The sequence below is a fragment of the Podarcis pityusensis genome (genome assembly GCF_964106645.2).
Source record: "Podarcis pityusensis genome assembly, chromosome: 1".
Classification (NCBI taxonomy): Eukaryota; Metazoa; Chordata; class Lepidosauria; order Squamata; family Lacertidae; genus Podarcis; species Podarcis pityusensis.
The window spans coordinates 69,550,076-69,575,314 of NC_138028.1; the positions used below are offsets into that span (position 1 = coordinate 69,550,076).

The 25,239-nt window shown below is 42.2% G+C and overlaps 1 protein-coding gene across 2 annotated transcripts in view; it reads right to left on the reverse strand.

Annotated features, from left to right (window-relative positions):
* SWAP70 (switching B cell complex subunit SWAP70) overlaps positions 1 to 24,937 on the reverse strand; it is a 38,895-nt gene extending 13,958 nt beyond the window's left edge. For both annotated transcript variants that reach the window (XM_081013303.1, XM_081013302.1), the window contains exons 1-7: positions 24,760 to 24,937; positions 13,299 to 13,439; positions 10,205 to 10,378; positions 9,438 to 9,665; positions 4,844 to 4,990; positions 3,191 to 3,299; positions 132 to 313 (exon numbers count right to left, since the gene is read on the reverse strand). In XM_081013303.1, the coding sequence (XP_080869429.1) occupies positions 132 to 313; positions 3,191 to 3,299; positions 4,844 to 4,990; positions 9,438 to 9,665; positions 10,205 to 10,378; positions 13,299 to 13,439; positions 24,760 to 24,858 (1,080 nt within the window). In that variant the 5' untranslated portion in view covers positions 24,859 to 24,937. The remainder of the gene's footprint in view (positions 1 to 131; positions 314 to 3,190; positions 3,300 to 4,843; positions 4,991 to 9,437; positions 9,666 to 10,204; positions 10,379 to 13,298; positions 13,440 to 24,759) is intronic.
* Positions 24,938 to 25,239: the final 302 nt, after the last annotated feature.

Here is a 25,239-nt window from a genome sequence, read left to right on the forward strand (position 1 = left end):
GAGATTGTATTACATTGTTTCAATATCTGCAATCAGGGAACATACATTCTGCTAAGAAGCACAATTTATAACAATATTTAACAGTGCATTCTGGAAAGACACATAGAACGTGACCCACAGCCTGCACCCACCTTTCGAACAGTCTCCAGTTCCTTCTGCTTATTCTCATTTGCCACTTGGAGCTCTTTCATCTGCCTTTCCAGTTCTTCTTGTTCAGCCTGCAATTTCTGGCGTAGCTCTTTACGTTTCTGTCGTGCCTCCTTGTGAGGTGGAGGGCTACTTAATCTCAACAGATTTACGGTTGTCTGAATAGCTGTTTTAATTGAGATAGGAGACAATGCACATGATCCATTTATCAACAAGAATATTGTTTCTAAGTATACAAATTCCTTTCCTGCAGCTGTTAGGTCTGATGCCATCTAGACTTTTAATGCTGCTTTAACTACCTGCACCAGAGCTTTCCAAACTGTGTGTCGTGACACATTAGTGTGTCAGCTGCAGTGTCTAGCTGTGTCATGTGACGACTCCCCGCGCTCCCCCTGAGGCTGGAAAGGGGTTAGTTTAACCTCCGGTTTGCTAGTAAAACTGAATTACTATGTTGAGAAATGATGCATGTCTTAAAAGTGTGTCACCAACATGAAAAGTTTGGAAAGCTCTGCCCTACACTGTGGTCACCAAACCAAGAATATCAGTATTTATATTTATTCCTGTTCTCCACAGAGTGGTGTGGGAGGCTGAAGTATATTTTGTCACCAAACCCAACCACTGTGTAGGTAGTCAGATTGTGGTGATGCCAGTGAGATGTGGCGGTAAAGGCTCAATCGTTACAGAACACAAAATACAGTAGTAAGGCAAGGAAGAGCCGGGGGGGGGGGAATACTTCCCAGGCCCCAGGATTGCAGCCTAATGGAACCTAGCTATCTTTAATTCCATGAAACTCTCACTAAATGCATTGGGACCAAGCTCAAGTTAACTGGAGGAATTTAATGTCCTTCTAAGTTTATCATTCCATCAGGGAAAGCAATTCAACTTCTCAGATGAAATGGTCTCACTTCTCCCAACCCCCATTGTTCTGGGGGTTCTCCTAACCCCACCAAAGCCATTGGGTTCATGAGGAGGAAAACCCTTTTGTGCAAGTGGAAGTCCTTGCAAAGGAATAGGATAGGAAGTCCAAAATGCAGCAGAGCCAACCTGGCAGAGAAGATAATTCTGGGGTAGAAAGATGGGACTAGTGGTCAGGCTTAGAAGGAAGATTCTTCTGCAGTTGCACTCACAGTTTCTAGGTTATGTTAGACATATGTATAGGAGGACTAAGGAAGTTATAGTACAGTACAGTACCAGTTAACAAAAACAGGGGTGAGCTAATGCTTTTGTCATATATGGCTTCTTGTTTTGTATCATTAAAAAGTTTTAATTCAGGAACACCACATGGGTGTAAGACTTTGCATAACAGATAAACTTATATTTAGCAATGAGTACTCCATTATAAGTCAAGTTGATCTCTGGCTGAGCTTAAGGCTTGAACACAGGTCTCTCAAGTCCAAACCTGCTATGCACCCACCGCTTCCAACTCTCCCTATACCGACACATCCTAAGAAACAGGTCTGGGAGGTTTGCAGCTCGTTACTTTAAGGCTTGTTTTCTTATAAACTAACATTAAATATAGACACAACTGTGGTGGTCCTCCAATACTGCTTGACTTCATTCTCCATTTTAGTGCCTAAAGCCCATAATTTTCTAAACTGGGACTCTAAAAACATAGCCTGTATTTTCTGTACTACCAGCACACTCCGCTGTTAAGCAAGCAGCCCAGTTATCAACTGATATAATTATAGCTGTGACAGCTTCAATACCACAAAAGTCAAATGCTAGTTTATTTCTGTACTTTGTTGCTTCTTTTGGGTGGGGGTGGTTAGTGAGAGACGCAGACTGTGTAGACAAGGGGAAATTACAAAAGTACCATTTTCAGAACTGAGACATTCTTCACTATTCAGATTGCTGCAATTATTAGTACACGGTACTTTTTAGTGTCTATCATATTAAATTAAGTTCTTGCTAAATGACAGAGATTTAAAAGGTACCATTTACAGTGACTTCTGCAAAAAAGCCCAACCCAGCTTCATACTGAATAAATGAAATTCTGTAATGTGTAGTGATGACTCATTTTTTTATTGCAACAGTGTTGAACTTATTGATAATAGCTGTTCTTATCAGGAGAGCGGAAGTATTTATAGCTGCTAATCTTACTGAGTTCACAATTCAGTATTATTTCTGAAACAAGATAATCAAAGACCCATACAAGTTTCCAGACTGACACTGAAAAAAATCTGTCAAGTTGTCATGTCTGTAAGAGGACGGGCAGCATGTGAGGTTTCATGCGTGGCATGTGAAACACATCATAGGTTAATAATGGATTGGTGTATCCTCTGGTTCTAATCCAAAGTGAAGAAGGAAGGGATGATCCTAGTTTGCCAGTCTAAATGATAATGCCACTCATTTTCATCTTATAATGCCAATATAATTATATATTTCATTATATATTTTTAGGTGCCAGGAAAACATTCCTCTTCAACCAGGCCTTTGGCTGATTAATATTCCTTCAGCCATTCTTTTTCTTTTTTTCCTTTGATATTTTATTTATCATTTTTTATTTTACAACAAATAAAGTTACAAATTTTAAAACATACAAATTAACTTGACTTCTACCTCCTCTCCTTCTATGGTTCCTTTCCTTTTCTCCATTCTTCTAGATATCCAATTTTTTCTGTATTTACTTACGTTTATTTCAAAATTTCCTTACAGTTATACTTTAACAGCCTTTTGAATATGTCTGTGGGGAGGTGGGTTATTATTGTTTTTGTTTTAATTATTTATTTGTATTTTTATCTTGTTATTTTATTCTTTGAACCACCCTGAGATTTTGTGATGGAGGGCAGTATATAAATAAAATAAAATAACACATAAAAACATTTAACAAAACTAGATTGCTATGTAGTGTACATGAAGACCTGGCAAAAAAAATTAGATTATTTCTGCTGTTCCTGATTTTTTAAAAGTATTATTTTTCCCACGTATACTCACATACCTAAATTCATTACACAGTCCAAACATATTACATATTTCACAGCTTTCCCCAGCTAGTCTTAAACTCCCAAAGGTGCGTGTAATAACATAGAAACGTCATTCTCACCTTGAATCCACTCCTGCCTCTTCTTCTTATCAGAGGCACTAATCTCAAAACATTTCTCTAAGCTTTTTATAAGAAAGAGACATTTCTTTCCATCTTTGTCAGGCAAAGCCTAATTATAGAAAAATAATTTCCTTTTAAATAACAATACAATAACAACACAATATATCATTGCATACACAAAAGTTTGCAAATATGTATCTTCTAGTAAAAGTTAGCTCAGAAGAATCAAACAGAGAAAAATGCACACCCAAGAACCATATATATATATATATATATATATATATATTCATAATAATAAAATATATGGACACCATTCCCTGCTTGTGTATAAATAAGCATTAATAAATAACATTGTTGTTGTTTGGTCGTTTAGTCGTGTCCGACTCTTCATGACCACATGGACCAGAGCACACCAGGCACTCCTGTCTTCATAAATAAATAAATAACATTTGTCTAAAAACAGTCTGCTAGTAAAAATTCAGGGAAATTTTTTTCTCCTGTTTTATGTAATGGAACATGGAATAATAACATGGTGATCTATTGACAAAGTCTGAGAATAGTAGGCTATTGCCCTGTACCTTTGAGCATCTTCACACTATAGCTATAACTTCTCAGTGACCAAGGCTGGGCACAAGCGCAAGCATGACCACTAAGCAGAATATTTCTACAAAAACAGTTATTTTTTCTGTTCTGGGCAGCCCAACCCTGACATACTGAAGTCTGCCATGGAGACTGCAATAGCCCCACAGTCACTGAGCTAAGTGTACGGCAGGGGACCAAAAGAAAGACTGCATGCATTGGGTGACCTTGGTAAGACGCATCCAACCCCCAAAGCAGCCTTTGCAGGGACATGTGCTAGCACAACAAACACTACTTGCTCATCTCATAGATAACACCTATGATTCGCCACAACCACAGTGATTAACTTTGCTAATGGCAATAACGAAACTGGAGCAACGTAACAGGGGCACCTGCTCCTGATATTCTCTTTCCTATGTCAGTAGGACTACAGGAAGCTTCTTTGCCCAGCAATTGGTTTACAACCATTTCGTGATTAATATTCATAGCTATTAATGCATTTTACACTTATACTAAACGGCTGAGCACGTTACTATCATTAGTTCTTGCTGGTTTCATACGCACTCGTTCCTAAAGCCTATCACCCTAACCCAACATTTCCTCACACAAACAGCATAGTTCCAAGCAGTTAAGATCTGCAATACACATAAATGTCTACCTCCCCCCATTGGAATTAAGAGAGCAGCCCACTCCAGCAAGAGATCTGTGTCCTCTTTATGTGTTTCTCTATACTGGGATGTAACCATACAGATGGTGACTATTCTGTTAAATATTCCACTATGCTGATAGTTATTAAAAGAAAAGGCTAAATTATTTATTTATTTATTTAAAAAATATATACCGCAATTTCATAAAAGAGTATCAAATGAGTTTACATACAAAAAATGCATAAAACCATACAGTAAAAACCATGTGAAAGAAGTTAAAAGCAAAGACAGCAATTAGCCATTGCGGAAAGATGTATTCTCAATTGCCTGCATAGAAAAGTTGAAAAGTTGAAATTATATTGCCTCTGTGGGGGGAGGGGGGCAGGCATTCCAGTGTGTACTTTTACATTGCATGCATTTTTTTTACCTCTACAGTACAGTTGCCATCCAGTATAATCTCTCCTCTTTTGTCTTTTAGGTCTTCACTAACATAGTACGATATAATACTGGGTTTTAAAACAAACCAACGTTCTGTCCAGTTTTTCCTTTTGTGGCCCTTCTTCCACATATATCCCTGTAAAATAGAAATGGCTCATTTAATTTATTTTAGCATTAGAATTTCTGACTTAATAGTTCTGAAGCAAAATCCAAATGTAATTAATACATTTTTTTATTTCAACAGACATGGATCAGGTCCTTTAAAATATGTTTTTCCTATTAGTTCAAAGATAAATTTATGAACCCATTTTATGAAAAAGCATCGAACGAATTTCAGTTTTAAACCTGTCTTGGTTAGGAAGAAAATATTTCAACTATGCCTACTGAAACTTAAAAACTGCCAAGAACAGTAGCAACCACCCTGCATAACTGAAGGAACATTGCTTAGTACCAAAACCAATAGGAATCAAATTTATTTAAAAAACTGGAAGTGTGTACAGTTTTCATATAAGCTTCCATTCAATGAACCATCCAGGTCATTACTTCACTACATCAGTCTCTGAAAAGACTATACATATGTACAGCTACATTTCCTTCAGCTATAATATACACATACCATTTACAATTTATAGAGCAAATGTCAACAGTATTGCCACCATGAACCAGGCAATCTCCCCCCAAAGAGCTCTACAACTTTGGCCTATGGCAGGTGTTGGTGCGGTTTAAAATATTGATTAATTTGGGGTTCAAAAAAATAGAAGTCATCTTATACATGGGGGCATCTTACACAGAAAAATACGGTAGTTAGAAAACATTACATTATCTCACACAACACACTAGCAGGAAACTTATACAATCTGTACAATAATACCCTCCACATTTTTTCAGCAACTCCATGCCAAATAATTAATTCAGATGTTTTTTGAAGAGGGTATTGATATAGGTAATGTGGAAATCAAGAACTGCAAAAGTGGAATATTTCCTGGCTTCCAAACCTACTTTGAAATAAGCCATAGATGTGAAAGAGTAATCTATGGTTTGTGCAAGACCTGCAAACCAAGACCAAACTGTGCTGTCTGATCATAATCTGTATTGCAAGTGCAAACCATGGTTTGTTTGTTCAGACGAAGTGTGAGCACCCAAGACTCCTACTGCTTCTTCAGGAAATGGCAAACCACAAAGGACAAAGCCATCAGTGGCTACTAGCTAAAATTTGTTTATTTAATTTGCAATATTTACAGACTGCTTTTCTACATAAATGGTCTCAATCAATCAATCAATCAATAACACAATGCATCAGTCACATAATATGGTATTTAAAACAATAAAAATGGGCCTAATACTGCGATGGCATTTTAAGTAATGGCTATATTCTAACTCGGGGACGCGGGTGGCGCTGTGGGTAAAAGTCTCAGCGCCTAGGGCTTGCTGATCGAAAGGTCGGCGGTTCGAATCCCCGTGGCAGGGTGCGCTCCCGTTGCTCGGTCCCAGCGCCTGCCAACCTAGCAGTTCGAAAGCACCCCCAGGTGCAAGTAGATAAATAGGGACCGCTTACTGGCGGGAAGGTAAACGGCGTTTCCATGTGCTGCGCTGGCTCGCCAGATGCGGCTTTGTCACACTGGCCATGTGACCCGGAAGTGTCTCCGGACAGCGCTGGCCCCCGGCCTCTTGAGTGAGATGGGCGCACAACCCTAGAGTCTGTCAAGACTGGCCCGTACGGGCAGGGGTACCTTTACCTTTACCTTTACATTCTAACTCTACTGTCAGAGGCTGTATGCCTCTAAATACAAGTTGCTGGGAACTGCAAGATAGGTGAGCCCCCTTGCATTCAGGTTCTGCTTGTGGGCTTCCCTTGGGCATCTTGTGAGAACAGGAAACTGGATTAAGATGAGCCTTTGGCCAAATTTAAGAGGGCCCTTCTTAAGTTTGTATGGTTTGACGCCACATCTGAGCCACCACAGTATTTCACCTTGCATCATGCAAACATCACACTTCACACAAACCATACTGTCTCCCACAGATGTGCACAATCTAGCATGGGCTCAGTTCAACATGCATGTATGTGAATGCACTCAGTAAGTATATAAAAGCACATGTGGTTGAGGCCCACAAGACTTCATTAGCAATCCAAAGGTACTTACTTAACTGCTCCACATCTCATTTCCAAGCTTACAACTGTGACAAAGGCTCAGCAGAGGAGAATATATTTTCTCCTCCTTTACTTACAGGACATTCATTTTATTTATTTATATTTATTTTGCCCTTACCACATTTGGGTCCTAACTATGAATACAGTTGTCAAAATAGCTCTACTGTACATTTAGAAAGCAGGGACACCTACCTGTTGGATTTATCCACTTTGGGTAAAGCTATTCAAAATGGTAGCACACAGAAAGAGAGAGAAATGCAAGTTTAAAGAACAGAGCAATTCCATTATTTATGCAATCATATAATCTGCTGACTTTATAGACTACATTGACAAGATATATTATGTAAGGGCAGCAAGTCATATCTATGATTGGCAAGTGCTAGAGGGGAATCTAGAATCATATAAACCCAAGAGAAAGGACTTCCTGGTTTATTTTGAAGAAGTTTGTGGGGAGATCTTGCTTGGAACATGTGCTACTCTAGTTTTTTCCCCTGTAGATTCAGGTGATGAAAGAATGACTGCTTAGCATATTTTGAATGGACTTCCTGGTTTGTTTTTAAACTTGCTCCACCCCACCCTGGTCTACCTTAGCAGAAATTGTTTCCCAGAGAAAACAACAGAGAAAATCCAGGATTTTAATGTAGCTGTGACAGGGCAGTAGCATATCAACCAAACAGCCTTTCAAAGTAGCCCAGGGTTGCTGTACAATTATACTGATGGGGAAGATGGGTTGCATAGAAAGAGGGGGGGAGGAGAGGGAGAATGACAACCCAACAGTACAGTCCAATGTTGTTATCTGGTCCCTTTGACTTTTTTAAATAAGGGAAATGCAGCTGAAGCCAACAATCCTAGGGCGAAGTTGTCCATGCTGGCATAAAGACTTAAATAGGTACATTCACATGGAAGGCTCAAATCCTTTTTGCTCAAAACAAGAGAAAAAGTTGGCTGTTTGACCTGTGCCAATGACATCACAGTAGCTATTATGAGGTACAATTAAACAATATTAATAACAACTATTCTTAGAATCTACTGCTTGCTTTTTAATTATTTAACCCTGAATTTATTCAACCACGGACATCTGAACCTAGGTTCTTGTAAATCTTAAAAACACTTGACTCACACACTTGCTTTCACTAAACTTAACACCCTAGTGGTGTTTTGTTCAAGCCAGCTCCCCCCACCCCCACTCTCCTGCACCTGCACCTCTGAGAAGGTTCTTGCTTCCTCTTTATCTCCCCACATGGCTGCATGTTTCAAGTCATATTCAAACTTGAGGCACCACAACTAAGCAGCAGAAGGCTTTAAAAAGTACTACACTTTTCTTTAGAATTCATGTTCAAGACGACAAGCCCGAAGAAATTCATGTTGAATATATTACACAAAGATGAAAATATGGTAATCACGCATGTTAACTATTAGCAAGTCTCCCATCACCCAAATCACTGGACTGTGATATAAGGGATAATGTAAGCACCTAAATGAGTTGTATTCTTATTCTCAAGCTCTGTTTAGAAATACTGTGTTACAATGCATGGGTATGAGAAATACCGTGGTGCATTCTCTGATTACACCAAAGGAAAACAGAAATTAATACTTGGCAGATAATCCAAGATACTGAGAATCTTAACTTCCATTAAAACAAAAAGTAGTAGTAGTAGTAAGTTTCTGTATCTCAAAGCCACAAAAATGTGATTTGACATTCTGATTAATTCTCAGAAGCTGTAAGAGAGACAGTTGAGGATTTTCACTGATTTAGTCCCTTTGATGACCAGCAGAAGCAGAATAAAGTTATGCAAAATTGTTGTTGTTGTTTAGTCATTTAGTCGTGTCCGACTCTTCGTGACCCCATGGACCAGAGCACGCCAGGCACTCCTGTCTTCCACTGTCTCCCACAGTTTGCTCAAACTCATTTTAGTAGCTTCGAGAACACTGTCCAACCATCTCATCCTCTGTCGTCCCCTTCTCCTTGTGCCCTCAATCTTTCCCAACATCAGGGTCTTTTCTAGGGAGTCTTCTCTTCTCATGAGGTGGCCAAAGTATTGGAGCCTCAGCTTCACGATCTGTCCTTCCAGTAAGCACACAGGACTGATTTCCTTAAGAATGGATAGGTTTGATCTTCTTGCAGTCCATGGGACTCTCAAGAGTCTCCTTCAGCACCATAATTCAAAAGCATCAATCCTTCAGCGATCAGCCTTCTTTATGGTCCAGCTCTCACTTCCATGCATTACTACTGGGAAAACCATAGCTTTAACTATATGGACCATGCAAAATAGAAACATCTAAATTATTTTTATACAGATTGCAGAATCTGTCTTATCATAATGTAAAATTTGACAACCTTGGTGCAACATTTTGTGATTTAGTCAAAAATTCACATATTTATCTGTATAAATTATGTATACCAACATGGTCAGCACTTGCATGAAGATCTCACCTGTTTCAATACATCTAATATAAGTTCGTTGAAGACTTCATTAATTGCCATAGATACCGTTTGCCTATCCATCCCTTTGCTAAATCGACCACTTCCAATCAGTTCAATCAATTCCCAAGCCGAAAGACCTTCCCAGCTGGTATCGAGGCTGATCTTGTAATGTTCAAACTGTTCTTGATGCCAGCCTAATCCCATGACTTCTGTCAGCTTCTTAAGCAAGTATTCAATCTGTACAAAAAAAGACAACACAGATTCTGAACAAACCATCCATACGAAAACAAAAAAGATCAGTGACTCTTCTTATACTGTTGCTGTCAGCTTTGTCAACTCAGCACAGTGTATCCATATCACCAAAAGGTTCCTGTTCTACATTTCAGAGTGTGCAAAAATGAAGGAGATGAATGCTATATACTTTAGGAATAAAAGAGCATGAAAGCAATCCTAAGGTGCAGCTGTTGTCCAAGGTAACAAACTGCTGTATTCCTGAACACAAAGAGTTGCAAATATGGAAGACTATAGAAAATGCTGGTCTCTTTCTTTTTAGAAAACCTGTTGTTGTGATCCACAGCCCATCAGAAAAAGCCAGAAGAGTTTGGGGAAGGAAGTGTGTGTGTGTACTATTATGTTCTAATTTTACTGCCAAGACAATGTTGCTCATAAAGATTATTTCTACAACTACTTCAATGAAACAGCAAATGCAGAAAAACAGCCAGTTTAGGCATAGCTGGACAAAGAACATTCAGATACTTGAAATAACAATTTCCTACCTCTTCTGGTACAATGACTAGTGGATATTTGTCCTCAGATAGGAAATTGAAGATGACCCACACTTTAAAAGCATCATCATCAGAAAGGAGCAAGGTATTTCTTGCAAGGTTTTTTCTGGCACACAAAGTCCAACACATTTTATTGAATTCAATTTTGTCAAAGTTTCCTTGAACCTAGTAGAAGCAAAGCAGTGTTAATGATTTAAAGATACCCAGTGAGGAATAACAGCAGCAAGATGACCTAACACCTGCAGAAAGAAAAAAAGTTCGCAAAAGAGACCCAAAGCTAAAACAAAACATTGATTTGGTGGGCCTCCTCAAATGCCCCATAGCAGTCGCACCACCACAGAGAATGCTCTGCCCAAAGTAATATATATCACACCTCCTCTGCTTGCTCAGGACAAGTAACAGTTGTGCAGGGTAAGAAGTGCTGGATTTACATACAGGCTGAGCAGGCTGCAGCCCAGGGCCTCATAATCTAGGGGCAACTCGGTGTCTTGCCAATTTGTGTTGTTGTTTTTTAACAGGCAGCTTTTACTATCTAAGCCTAGTTGCTTTGTAACATTAAACACGTGACATATGAGTTCTGACTGTTCTGACTTTGTGTATAGTGTAATGTTATAGCTATGATCCCCCTATGAATGTTCTGTGTGAATGTCTTCATTAATTCCATATTTTTGTAAATATGGTTATAAATTTATAAACAATCTTGTATTAATGCTAAAATTTCAGCCCATGTTCTACTTTCATTGAATAGATAAAGAAGAGAACAAGGTTTTGTTGCTCATGATCAGAGGCTATTAAGTCTGGAGTTCCCAAGGTCTTCTAGCCCATAGGTCTAGCTTTAATTGGGACCTATGGGGAAACATTTGAGTGACAGACTTTGCAGTGGTTTCTCTATTCCACTTTTATTCTGCTGCTGGTCCTTAATAGGCTACAGGTTGGAGAATCCAAACCTGTGCACATAGTGAGCTCATTACCAGCCTGTCTTTAAAATAGGACAGGGTGAAGCTGAGCCAGCTGTACAAACTGGGCAGAGAATGCCTATGCTAGTTCTGGCTACAGGAAAATCTCTCTTAAAACATGGGTTTTAAGGGCAACTGTGCAAAACTGTTGACATGGCAGCGGCATGGCAATCATGGCTGTTGCTACCCTTATGCTCCCCAACCCAGCCTGAATTGCCAAGTGGAATAGCCTGCAGTTCAGTCTTCAAAGAGTAGATAGTTAAAACCATGAGCCTTCGGGACATGGCATCTTTTGATTTAGCACAGCTTATTGTTAATTAGGGGTTTCAGCTATTCAAAATCCTTACTCTAGTAAAAGGAATGTCTGCTGCTCTTTGCTTCTTTTTGCCTGGGCATTTGTCCACGCTCCCTTGGTTCAACAATGTAGACTTTGTTAAAGGGCAACTCAGTCTCCACAATGAGCTAGAGAAATAATTCATTTGCAATCAGGACCACAAGAGGAAGTGTTCTGAGAGCTTGACCGGTGTGGTCAATAAGATTTACACGGGATATGTACAGCAGAATAACAGATTTCCTGTGGAGCCAAGAGCTCATTGTTTTTTCTTGCACAGATAGCCATTACTTCTCACAGGAAAGTGATATCTGGAGTAATCTATGAATGGGCACCAGTTGGGGGAGAAAAACAACAGAACAATATACTGAATACAGCCAGCCAGAGTTTCCAGTTTTCTACCAAAAGAATCGGGAGGAGGCGGGGAAGTATAGAAGACCTGCTAAAACGTTACTTGGCCCTTTTTATACAAAATGCCAGTGTTCATCGCCTGAGAATGCTACCCATATCTACCAAACATGTCAAAACCATAAAGATGCAATGCCCAAAGGTGATTAATCCTAAAACCACTGGAGTGACAATTAAACAAAAAAAAATATGTTTTCAAATAAGTGCAACTTGTGTTCAGAAACAGGCTGCGTGCCAATTACCAGGAAGAGGTGAAGTTAAGTGGGAGAATGCAAGCCTTGCATCTCAAAGGTACAAGGTTCATTCTTAGCATCTCTGGTTATAAGGGACTACGGAAGCAGAGCTGGTAAAAACTTTTGTCCAAGATCAGACAGAGTTGGGGAGTTGACTATCGTTCTATGTCACACAGAAGTTTAAAGGTTCTGTTTCTGGTATCAAATGGTCGTGAGTGTGTGCATTTAAGGATTTTTGGCTGCAAGGTTGGGAAAGACACCTGCCCGTCACAGTAAATTCTGGACTAAACAAGCCCATATCCTGATCCTGTAAATCACCAGCTCTCTTGGGTGGAGGGAGGTGGGTGTAATTCAGCATTTTGCATGATGCCCACTTGAGAGCTGCATAGCTGACAGTGTGTAAGGGGGAAGGAAGAGGAAGGAAACAATATTACAGTTTCCTCTGCATCTTGACAGCTAAACAAGAAGCTGATGTCAATCAAGACACTGAGCAAGTCATCACTGCCTTTCAGAAAATCCAGAAATCAGTGAAACAGAACCATTAAAATGAAATGAAACAGACTTCTAAAAGTTCTCACTGCAGTCAAACGTAACTGCAGTTACCAACCAGAAAGTTGGCGTTCCTTGGGTTTCCTCCACTCAAGAACATTGCCTTTAGTTCAGTGTCATTAAATTGTACCTAATTTATTTGCAGGTCTGTCTCTATTCTCCAGACTTTCCCACACTAATTTTTGAGGGGAGGGGGGGAACAGGTTTTGTAGGTTTCAAAAAAATATTTTCATTCTCATTTAAAAAGAAAAAGTCAAATCAATATTGGTAAGCTACAACACCAGACATGTTCATGATTACAAGATGCTTATAGCATGTCTGGGACTCTTTTTTAGCCTATCAATAAATTTACCTGTACAGCAGTTGGATTTAAGAGTTGCTTCACACATGGCAGAAATTAGCAGATGTGTACCTGGATTCCACATTCCACTCTCTTTTCACAGTTTATGTTACTTTTTCTTTTCTGAATTGTATTCAAGAATCTGGAGAAGAGCTGTGTCTTTCTTTGCACGTTCATTCTTTTTACTGATATGTAGCAATGATATTTGAAATTGGGGAGAGTGAAGAAATTCAGGACAGTATTTATACACAGAACTGGAGGCACATACCTTTTCCAAGATGAATCTGTTTAAATAAGGCATATAACCCTGATTTGAAACAGGGCCTTCATCATCATCCCTAAAGTGCTCTTCTAAGGCTACTGGGTCATGTGGGACATTCAGCAATGTACACAAGTTGTGAGAAAGGACCTAAAAAAAAACCCCAAGTGAGAAAATCAATGAGAATGCAACAATATACAGCAAAACCATACACATCAGTCAATTTGATGATAGAATATGTTTTCAGTTGCAGAACTGGTAGTATTAAATACATCATCTTCCATCTACAATGCTAAAAAACTAAGGAAGCAGCCATGTTCTAACTTAAGAAAAGAAAAAATAGAGAGCCAAATTTGGGTTCTCCACCCTCTTATTCCTGGGTTATTGGCAACATACTTTAATCCCCCCCCCAAAAAAAAACCCACGCAGCCCATTCTTAATAGGATCACACACAAATATACTTGACCTCTCTGAGATTAAATAAAAGAAAATGCAGAGCATGCTGATTTAGAAGCAGGTGGGATTATATTTGTTGGCATCTTTCAAACTCACAAAATCCCCAGTAGTCCACTTCACAATATCACAGGTTATACAGACCTGCTGTACTACTGATTAGTTGGCAATGTACTTCCTTATATTTATTATGGATGCATTTCCTCCTCTAAGCTGAAACTTCCAGGTGATTATCAGTTTCAGAGCAGTGGCAGACCTTGGGGTTTCAAATTCCAGCAACGTTTGGCACCCCGTCTCTCACCTTCCATTCTATATCAGTTGTGGCGCCTCCCCCCTCGAGACACCACCAAGGCTGCATGCCCAGTGCGACCAAACCAGTCACGCTCCCCTAAATCCTCCTCTGTTCAGAGAGGTGCTGTTTCCAAGTTCTGCTCTCCCCACCCCACTTTGGCCTAATTCTCACTAAGCAGCAGAGATATGGTAATGAGCCTGTGTCTCAACTGAAGCACTTCAGACTGCAGCTGAAGGGTCACATGCTGGAATGCTTCCTCATGAAAGAAGATATTAAACACTGAAATCGACCACATGCGAGGGACGGCTCCACAATAACCCTTCACCCAACTCTCTGTATAAATTTCTTTTTTTAAAAAAATATGAAAATTTCAGTCATGCAAGTCCACACCTGCTGTCTGGTGACTGTCATGTGAATTTCCACATCTGCTGTGTGCAAGATCAGACACCTGTTGGGACTATGAATAAGGAGGTAAGCATGCTACTTCAAGGGCTTTTGTCAGATGCTGGAATAATACACTGGAATCTTGGTATCAAAAGGGTCTGGCAAGGAGGACTTCTGGAAAAACTTGCAAGCAAAATGAAAATATTGAGGGGACCAAGGTAAACAAGATACTTCTGTTAGAACCTGGTGAGACTTTATTGACTATACCAATAGAAGAGATACAGGAAGAGAACCTTTGTGGACTTCGCAGTGAAGCAGATATTGTTCTTCCTTCTTGTAATATAATACAAATGTAACAGACACATGACATAAATTTATTTGCATAGGTGTATTTCCTGTTTATGCATGCATTTATATTAAACTTTTTTAAATAAAAAGCTTAATTGGGATGTTAGGAAGTTCAGCCTCTCTCAAAAGGGAATAATTTTTTTGCCAATAATTATTTTTCTAGGGTTCACATGGTTGCTAAGTAACTTTCCACATAAAAAGCTCTTACAGTTAAATTTCACAATCTGCCTTAATGGCACAACCTTCATGTTAAAAACTTAGGCCATCAGCCAAGATGTTCCAAATTCCAAACATTATCTATTAACTACTGAATAGGTTCCCAGTGTGCACCTCAGCCTCCATGCCCAACTAACCTGCTAACTTTTTCTGAGGTTTCTTTCATCCTTACCTACAAGAGCAAGGGCAGCAAGCTTAGCATGCCAATGTACAAGTCTGAGAAGCACTCTGAGATACCACCAAACAAGGTGCAACCACGGAGCTCATACAAGTCCTTCTTTCATCCTCTTTCTCCTCACACATACTCATGACAGTTGCCAGATTACTGCCACCATAGTAGATTTACTTTTGGAGATGGAGTTTTAAAAAGTAGTAATGTGAATCAGCTTCAGAATCCAGCAGTGCAAGTCCTCATTAACCAGACCACATTTATAGCCAAGCTCCTTGGGTGACATCATATGCATAAGGGTGTGTTTTAGAAAAGCAGCCCTGTTTAGGGAAGCTTTTAATGTTTAATAGGTTATTGTATTTTAATGTTCTGTTGGAAGCTGCCCAGAGTGGCTGGGAAGGTATGAATAAATTATTATTATTATTATTATTATTATTATTATTATTATTATTTTCTTTCAATTCATGGGGAGGAATTTCAGCTTGCCAGACAGAGTTATTCCCCCCTCTCCTCTCTCCACACAATGTTCTGGGGGTGCTCCCAACCACCCCAGAACCAATTTGGGGGAACACATGAGGAGAGGGGGAAAACCCATTGCACAAGCAGAAGTCCTTGTGCAGACCTTCCACTGATAGGACTCCTTAGCTGAATCCTGCCCATTACATTTTATTTCTAGGTGTTTCGTTCATTCCAAGTGACATATAAAGTACAATAATACCAAGTTCCACAATGCCATGGAGCACTGCAAGATGTGTTATTTCCTTAATAAGCTTCTTGCCAAATGTAATCAACTTTCTACTAGCAGAACTTCCTCCTTCCTTGTGTCTCACTGAGTCTAATAATTATTCGCTTTGAATGAACTGCATGATTCTTGTTAGCAAGTCAGGTTTCAACCTTAAAATTAGAGAAACATTAATAAGGCGTAATAGAGCTGGGATGAAAAACCGACAGGGTACCCATGAAGACTATACAGTAATAAGCAATCTATAATTCCATCCAGAAGAGAGATGCTGTGATTTTACTATGTTGATGTCTGAAAATGCAAAAACAGTAACTGAACAAAACTTATAACAGTATTCTAGAAGGACAATTAAATAAATATACTAAGCCCCATCAACCCTAGAATCATAGAATCATAGAGTTGGAAGAGACCACAAGGGCCATCGAGTCCAACCCCCTGCCAAGCAGGAAACACCATCAGAGCACTCCTGACATATGGTTGTCAAGCCTCTGCTTAAAGACCTCCAAAGAAGGAGACTCCACCACACTCCTTGGCAGCAAATTCCACTGTCGAACAGCTCTTACTGTCAGGAAGTGCTTCCTAATGTTTAGGTGGAATCTTCTTTCTTGTAGTTTGGATCCATTGCTCCGTGTCCGCTTCTCTGGAGCAGCAGAAAACAACTTTTCTCCCTCCTCTATGTGACATCCTTTTATATATTTGAACATGGCTATCATATCACCCCTTAACCTCCTCTTCTCCAGGCTAAACATGCCCAGCTCCCTTAGCCGTTCCTCATAAGGCATCCTTTCCAGGCCTTTGACCATTTTGGTTGCCCTCCTCTGGACACGTTCCAGTTTGTCAGTGTCCTTCTTGAACTGTGGTGCCCAGAACTGGACACAGTACTCCAGGTAAGGTCTGACCAGAGCAGAATACAGTGGCACTATTACTTTCCTTGATCTAGATGCTATACTCCTATTGATGCAGCCCAGAACTGCATTGGCTTTTTTAGCTGCCGCGTCACACTGTTGGCTCATGTCAAGTTTGTGGTCAACCAAGACTCCTAGATCCTTTTCACATGTACTGCTCTCAAGCCAGGTGTCCCCCATCTTGTATTTGTGCCTCTGATTTTTTTTGCCCAAGTGCAATACTTTACATTTCTCCCTGTTAAAATTCATCTTGTTTGTTTTGGCCCAGTTCTCTAATCTGTCAAGGTCATTTTGAAGTGTGATCCTGTCCTCTGGGGTGTTAGCCACCCCTCCCAGTTTGGTGTCATTTGCAAATTTGATCAGGATGCCCTTGAGTCCATCATCCAAGTCGTTGATAAAGATGTTGAATAAGACCGGGCCCAAGACAGAACCCTGTGGCACCCCACTAGTCACTCTTCTCCAGGATGAAGAGGAACCATTGATGAGCACCCTTTGGGTTCAGTCAGTTAGCCAGTTACAAATCCACTGAGTGGTAGCATAGTCAAGACCGCATTTTACCAGCTTCTTTACAAGAATATCATGGGGCACCTTGTCAAATGCCTTGCTGAAATCAAGGTAGGCTACATCCACTGCGTTCCCTTCATCTACCAGGCTTGTAATTCTGTCAAAAAACGAGATCAGGTTAGTCTGACATGACTTATTTTTCAGAAATCCATGCTGACTATTGGTGATCACAGCATTCCTTTCTACGTGCTCACAGACTGTTTGCTTAATGATCTGCTCCAGAATCTTCCCTGGTATTGATGTCAGACTGACTGGGCGGTAATTATTTGGGTCCTCTCTTTTCCCCTTTTTGAAAATAGGGACAACATTTGCCCTCCTCCAGTCTGCCGGGACTTCGCCTGTTCTCCAGGAATTCTCAAAGATGACTGCCAGTGGTTCTGAGATCACATCTGCCAGTTCTTTTAATACTCTTGGATGCAGTTCATCTGGCCCTGGAGACTTGAATACATCTAAACTAGCCAAGTATTGTTGTACTATCTCCTTAGGTATTCTGGGCTGTGTTTCCTTTGCTGAATCATTTGCTTCAAATTCTTCAGGTCGGGCATTGTTTTCTTTATCGGAGAAGACTGAGGCAAAGAAGGCATTGAGGAGTTCAGCCTTTTCTGTGTCCCCTGTTTGCATTTCACCATCTTCTCCTTTGAGTGACCCCACTGTTTCTTTGTTCTTCCTTTTGCTACGAACATACCCATAAAAGCCTTTTTTGTTGCTTTTAACCTCTCTAGCAAGCCTGAGTTCATTCTGTGCTTTAGCTTTTCTGACTTTGTGTCTACACGTGCTGGCTATTTGTTTGAAATCCTCTTTGGTGGTTTCCCCCCTTTTCCATTTTTTGTACACATCCTTTTTTAATCTTAACTCAGTTAAAAGTTCTTTAGATAGCCACCCTGGCTTCTTTAGGCACCTTCCATGTTTCCGTCTCATTGGTATTGCCTGAAGTTGTGCTTTTACTATCTCCCTCTTAACAAACTCCCAGCCATCATGAACTCCCTTTCCTTTTAGTATTACTGTCCATGGGATCTCACCCAGCACTTCCCTAAGTTTTATGAAGTCGGCTTTCTTAAAGTCAAGAAATTGAGTCCTAGTATGCTTGGCTGCTCCTTTCCGCTGTATAGTAAACTTCAGAAGAGCATGATCACTCGTGCCTAATGATACTTCCACTTCTACCCCACTAACCAGGTCATCAACACTGGTTAGGACCAGATCTAAAATGGCTGTTCCTCTTGTTGCTTCTCCCACTTTCTGGACAATGAAGTTGTCTGCAAGGCCAGTGAGGAATCTGTTTGACCTTATGCTCTTGGCTGAGTTTGACATCCAACAAATATCCGGGTAATTGAAGTCCCCCATTACTACTATCTCTCTTCCTTTTGCATGCTTGGCCATCTGTTCCAGGAAGGCATCATCTATGTCCTCCGTTTGGCTTGGGGATCTATAGTAAACTCCCACAATGAGGTCACTGTTATTCTTCTCTCCCTTAATTTTGACCCAAATGCTCTCACTTTGGCTTTGAGGTTCTAAATCTTGGATCTCTTCACAGGTATACACATCCCTGACATATAACTCCACTCCTCCTCCTTTCTTGTCTGGTCTGTTTCTCTAAAATAGATTGTATCCCTCCATTATTACATTCCAATCGTGGGACTTATCCCACCAGGTTTCAGTGATGCCTATTATGTCATATTTAGTTTGCTGTACCAAGAGCTCAAGCTCATCTTGTTTATTTCCCATGCTTTGCGCATTAGTGTACAGACATTGAAGTCCATTAATCATTCCCCCGTGTCTCTTATTTAAGGATTTTTTCCTCCCACCACTAGGTCTGCGTGCTGTTTGTTCCATTTGGTCTATGACATTTGGATGATCATCTTCATCAATTGATAGACTCCTACCTTCAGGAGCACTGTCTCCCTCCCCCACATTAGTCAGTTTAAAGCCCTCCTGATGAGGTTTCTGAGATTTTTGGCAAAAACATTTCTCCCAACCGTTGTGAGGTGCAGCCCATCACTTGCCAGAAGTCCATCTTCAAGAAACTGCAGTCCGTGATCTAAGAATCCAAACCGTTCCTTTTTACACCATTTGCGAAGCCAGCTGTTCACTTCCACTATTTTTCCCTCTCTCCCTGGGCCACGTCGTTCAACTGGGAGGACAGATGAGATGACAATTTGTGCATTTAATTGCTTCAATTTCCTGCCCAGAGCCTCGTAGTCTCTTTTGATCTTCTGGAGGCTATTGCTTGCAGTGTCATTGGTTCCCACATGAACCAAGAGGAAGGGGTATTTGTCAGTGGGTTTTATGATCCCTTGCAGTCGTTCAGTTACATCTTGGATCTTAGCCCCGGGGAGACAGCACACTTCCCGAGACATCTTGTCAGGCCCACAGATCACTGCTTCTGTTCCCCTCAGTAGGGAATCCCCTATCACCACTACACGCCTCCTCTTAGGTTTGGTCGGGGTTCTTCCGCGAGCTGTCCGTTCCAAGGTCGCCTGCACATTCCCTGAGGACTGACTTTGCTGCTCGTCTTCATATACCTGATCGACTGTAATGAGGGAGAGATCCTCAAATGGAGTCTGCTCTTCGTCTTCCATGCTAGGGGAGAGGACCTCAAAGCGATTGTGTATTTCTAAACAATCAGAGCGAACCCTGGGCCTCCTACTTCTTTGAGTCATGTTTCTCCATATATCTGGCTCCTGTGTTGGTGAACTAGCCTCCTTCTCAGGGGAGTCCCCTGTCTCCTCCTTGGTGGAGACGGTGTGCTCTGTTGCTTCCAAGAAGAGCTCCAGCTCTCTAATTCTTTGGAGCGTACCTACACGTTCCTCCAGTTGCTGGACTTTGTCTTTTAAGAGGGCAATCAACATGCAATTGCTGCAGGTAAAGCTGCCTGCAACCTTTGGCAAGATGGCAAACATTGCGCAGGAACCGCAGGCGACTGCAGTTGTTCCCTCCCCCTCCATCTTGAGAACGTGTCGTTGGGGGTGGCTACAGCGGTCCTCCATCATAAAAAGTGTGAAGACAGGACAAATAACTCCCTCCACAAAAAAACCTAGGTCTTCCCCAACAAACGTTTGAGACTAGCTCCCCTAAATCTAAAAGATGGATCAAACTGCGCGCGCCGCTCCCACAGCTAATCACCTGCCTCAACAGAAACCCTGCCCCCTCTGACCTTTGCACAGGGAGAGCAGCTAATCAGCCACAAAGAAACACACACACACAAGAAAACCCTTTTTGCTCCTTCTTCAACTGCTGCCCTGCAAGCTCTGATAAGCTCCTCCCACAGCTAATCACCTGCCTCAACAGAAACCCTGCCCCCTCTGACCTTTGCACAGGGAGAGCAGCTAATCAGCCACAAAGAAACACACACACACACAAGAAAACCCTTTTTGCTCCTTCTTCAACTGCTGCCCTGCAAGCTCATGATGTGAGCTTGCAGGGCAGCAGTTGAAGAAACCCTACATGATGTGACTTCATCATAAAGCAGTGCAAGAGCTGGTGTGATGCAGACAACCTTAACTGAGAAGCATCTTAATTCTCCAACTCCTTGCTTAAACGGCAGGGTTTTTTCCTCAAGGACTGTCAACATGAAAAGCAGGAGAAAATTTACACTATAGCTTCACACAGACATTGGATATACCAGGACCCCATTGTACTAACTAGAGGCTATTCAGAGTTGCTCTGAATGTTACAAGTATGAGGAAAGAACAGAAAACACAAACACTTTCTGTTCCCTACACTTCTCCATAATGCCCAAAATACAACACATCATGTCTCCCCTTGCACTAAGGTGAGCATGCACCTGATGCAGGGAAAGCTTGCATCTCTCACTGTTTAGGCAGTGGGGGTGGGTAGGTGGCAAGATATAAACATTCTGTTTGGGACATTACAGAGAAGTACAAGGAACAAGAAGAGCAAGGTGTTTGCACTTCTCTTGGTCAGTCTATCTACACCACAATGTCCAAAGCCACTTCCAAATTCCAAGGCAACAATTTCAGCATATGCAAACTAAGTACATGAGTTTTTGACCGGGTTGAGGATCTGTAACTCCAGACATTACGCAAAATGTTCCAAATGTTTTTTCAATGCAAAATGTTTCAAATGTTGGCACTATTCTGCCCAAGAACAGTTGCACAGAACAGGACCAAACACCACACAAGTAAATCAAAATACCACACACAGGAAGAGCTGGTGGGGTTCTGTTTTCCCTTACAAATGCAGATAAGAGTTCAGAAATAATCATGTTTGCTCTCACAGCTCCGCAGCATACCAAGTCCCCTCAGTTTCACTGTACAGCTAGAAAGACTGCTCTGAGCTATTGACAGGGTTCAGTTTGGCCATCAGCAGCACAGACTACAGCTGGCCCAGTAATCAGCACAATGACCTACTGTCTGAAGCATCCCACAGGTGTAGAGCCCTATTCAAAACATTTTTCAGAGCTGGCTTAACCAGAGGAATTTAGGGCCAAAAGTGTCTGATGGAGTGTGCCCAAATTCATAGATCAAAGTTCCACAAACTGTGTGAGAGTTCTGTGGAGAACACTCCTCGGAGTATGTGGCAAGAAAAAGAACAGGCCCTCTTCACTACTTCTCCTGTTTGTACTTGAATAAGAGAGCAGTATAGAATCTCTGCCTCCCCAACATTGGCAGGCTCCACACAGAGCTGGAACAAAGCTAATTCTTTTATTTGGGTGTCTGAATGTTGTGGGCCACTGGGGTAGAAAGAAAAGTGTTGGCCACAACAAGCAACTAAAGTGGGAGGGAGCGGTATTTGAGGCATTCTTATGGTGCAAAAGATAAAATCAAGTTTGTTAGCTATGAAACACAAAAATGGAAGAACTGTGATAGCAATTAATCAGCTCCATTACAATTGTGCCTGGCAGCCCCAATCGTGGCCTGGGATAGCCTGGACTACGTGCTGTACATCTACAAAGAACAGAAAGATGTACAAAAATAATCACCAATTATTGTCCATTAATATTTCAAGAGACGTCAGAGAGACAACAGGATTCTAGGGTGCAAATTTATGCTTCAGACCAAGAGCTGTTCACGTTGGATCTTTAGCCTGACATAATAATTTTTTAATGGAAAAGGTTCCCTTCCCAAGTAACTTTCCTCAGATAGTTTGCCTTTGCTTCAGAGCAGCCTGCTACCCAACTTGAACAGCAGGCTACAGGGGAGAAAGAACCATTGGTCAGTGGCAGAACACATGCTCTGTTTGTATGCAGAAGGCCCTGGGTTCAACCCCTGCCATCTCCAGTTAGAAGAATCAGGTAAAAGGTGGTGGAGAAGTCATCTGTCTGATACTCTGGAGAGCTGCTGCTGGTCAGAGTAAGTAATACTTAGCTAGACGAGTAAACAGCCAGACCTGGTAAAACTGTTTCTTCCTAAACTGTTCCAGAAACCCAGTCCAGTCCTACCACTGGAAATAAATGAATTATAAAGCAGACAACAACAAGTAATATTAGAGAATATTCTAGAGGAAGACATTTTGGCATCTGAAGCAGAAAATACAAACAGACTTTTACAAGGTGGTAAATATAGGCACAAAAATAGAAAGCTGTATTACGCAGTGCCAAACCACTAGCCCATTCAGCTCAGTTTTGTCTACAGCGAGCGGCAGCAGTGGTTCTCCATGATTTCAGACTGGAAGTCTTCTCACAGTCCTAGCTGACGATAAGCAGGATTGAATCTGGGACCTTCTGCATGCAACACAGATGCTCTGTCTCACAGCTACAGCCCTTCTCAAGTTGATAATTAGCTACACTGCTTAAATTTTATGCCCTTTAGCAGTATGCCAAATTCTGCCACCTAAAGCAAGCCTTCTCACCCCACCTAACCACCCAAGGGATTAACTGAAACAATCAAACCATACATCTGGTACTGAAGTGATTTGGACCATAATCCAATAATACTTTTTAGATGTGCCTAATAAATTTATCTGCAGCCACTTCTAAAGCAGTTACTCTAGTTTCACTACATTAAATGGGTTATTGGTACTGCCTAGGTTCGAACAGATCGTACTCATGACTGCAGCATGGTGAACGATCTGCGAGATGACACATGGCAAAGCTAGTCACACAACACTGCACAGTTCCACTGAACCTACTATGACAGACAGTCAACACACCAGTAGGGTTGTGTCAAATGGCCCTGACTGGCATGGCTCACAGAAAATGTAACGCATCAGGTGTAAATGTTATACTAGTCAAGTTAACCCATCCTCTTGAATTGGCTGAGATACAGGGCAGCCAAACAAAAGAGCAACTCTGACTTAATGACATCTTTATTAAGACACTTGACAAAAAAATAAGCAACCATTTACTTCCCTTTCAAGATTTGTCATAAAAGATATTGCTTGATCAACACTATCTAGTAGCTTTAAAACCGACTGGTTTATTAAGTGGGCCAAACAGCTTTTGAGTCTCACCACATCTGCTTGCTTTCAAGACACCAACTCAGCCCTCCTGGAGTTCCTTCTTTGATGGGCATGAAAACTCTCATCTTGGGCACCCAAGCAGTTTAAATAAATCATCTCGTTAAAGCAAAACCTTCGCTAACCTGTTCTGCGAGGAGCTCAAATGACAACCGCAGCGAAGTATTGCAGGGCTGGCACCCTCCCTGTGGCTGAGAGGCTGTTACTTTACATTCCCTGGGAGACCCTTGCAGAGGGCCACTACCTCAGTCAGTGGTAGAGCATCCTACTTGCAGAAGGCCCTCCTGCCCTGTTCAAGCCCCAGCATCTCCAGGTGGGGCTGGGGCAGACTCCCACCTGAAGAGCCAGTCAGCCTGATGGGCCTGACTCAGTATAAGGCAGCTTCCTGTGCTCCTAAATAGGAAAGTGCTTCTCCTTCCTTGCTTCTGAAACGGAGAAACTGAGCCCAGAGCAGCTCTGAACAACGAGGGTTGCCAAGTCCAGGTCCTGAGGAGGAAAACCCTGTTACCTATATTAATTCCACCAGGGGAGCTTTTACCCATGTTAATAATGCTGCAATGGGTGGTCGTCTCACCAGATTTGGAGGAGGTGAGCACTTTGCTCCCTTAGACCAAGAAAGGGGACCGCCTGTTTTGCAAAACAGGCCGGGGGATTGGGGGGGGGGCTGCTCTTTGCCCTCCCTTTCTATTCAGTTTCCAGAAGCGCTCTCCGAGGTGTCGCGTCTGGAGAGCCCCGCTCAACCACCCAGTTTTTGCCACGCCAGCCAGCCAGTCAGTCGTTCCTTCCTCTCTTTCTCTCTCTCCCCGCTGCCCCGCCACTTCCCCCCGGGCCAGCCGCCTAGAGCGCTCCGTAAAAAGGGAAGTGCCTCGCCGCCAGGAAGGCAGAAAGCGTCGGCCACCGACAGCCCAGGAGGGAGGAGGCGCAGCCCTGGCTGGAGCCCTCCCGGCGCCCTGGAGGGCCTGGCTGCCTCCCTCCTGACTTGCCTTGAGCTGCGACTTGGAGACTTTGCCGCTCCTGTCCAAGTCGAGGGCGGTGAAAGCGTGCCAGATGGGCTTGAGCAGCTCGTCCTTCGGGCTCCCCATGGCCCGCCAGCTGCAGCGACTCCGCGGCGCTCGCTCCCGCCTCCTCGCGCCTCTCTCTCCCGGCTGCCGAGACACGGGTGGCCGCCTCGACCTGCCCACCCGTAACCGCGCCCAGCGGCCAACCCCGACGCCGCCTTGCCAGGGCCGGGCGAAGGAGGGCGGCGCGCGAGGGAGCGCACGGCCTGCAGGCTGCGTCCGCCTCGCGAAAGGGCGCCTCTGCCGCCGCGCTCAGGAGCCCTCGGGGCGGGGAGGGCGCTCGCTGCTTTTCCTAATCGCTGCCGGACCTTCCAGAGCCTGGCGTCTAAAAGTGGGCCCCGGCCTTGTCTCTGATCGTGGGCGGGGCTGAATCTCCAAGCCGGAGAGGTCAGGTCCTCCTCGGGG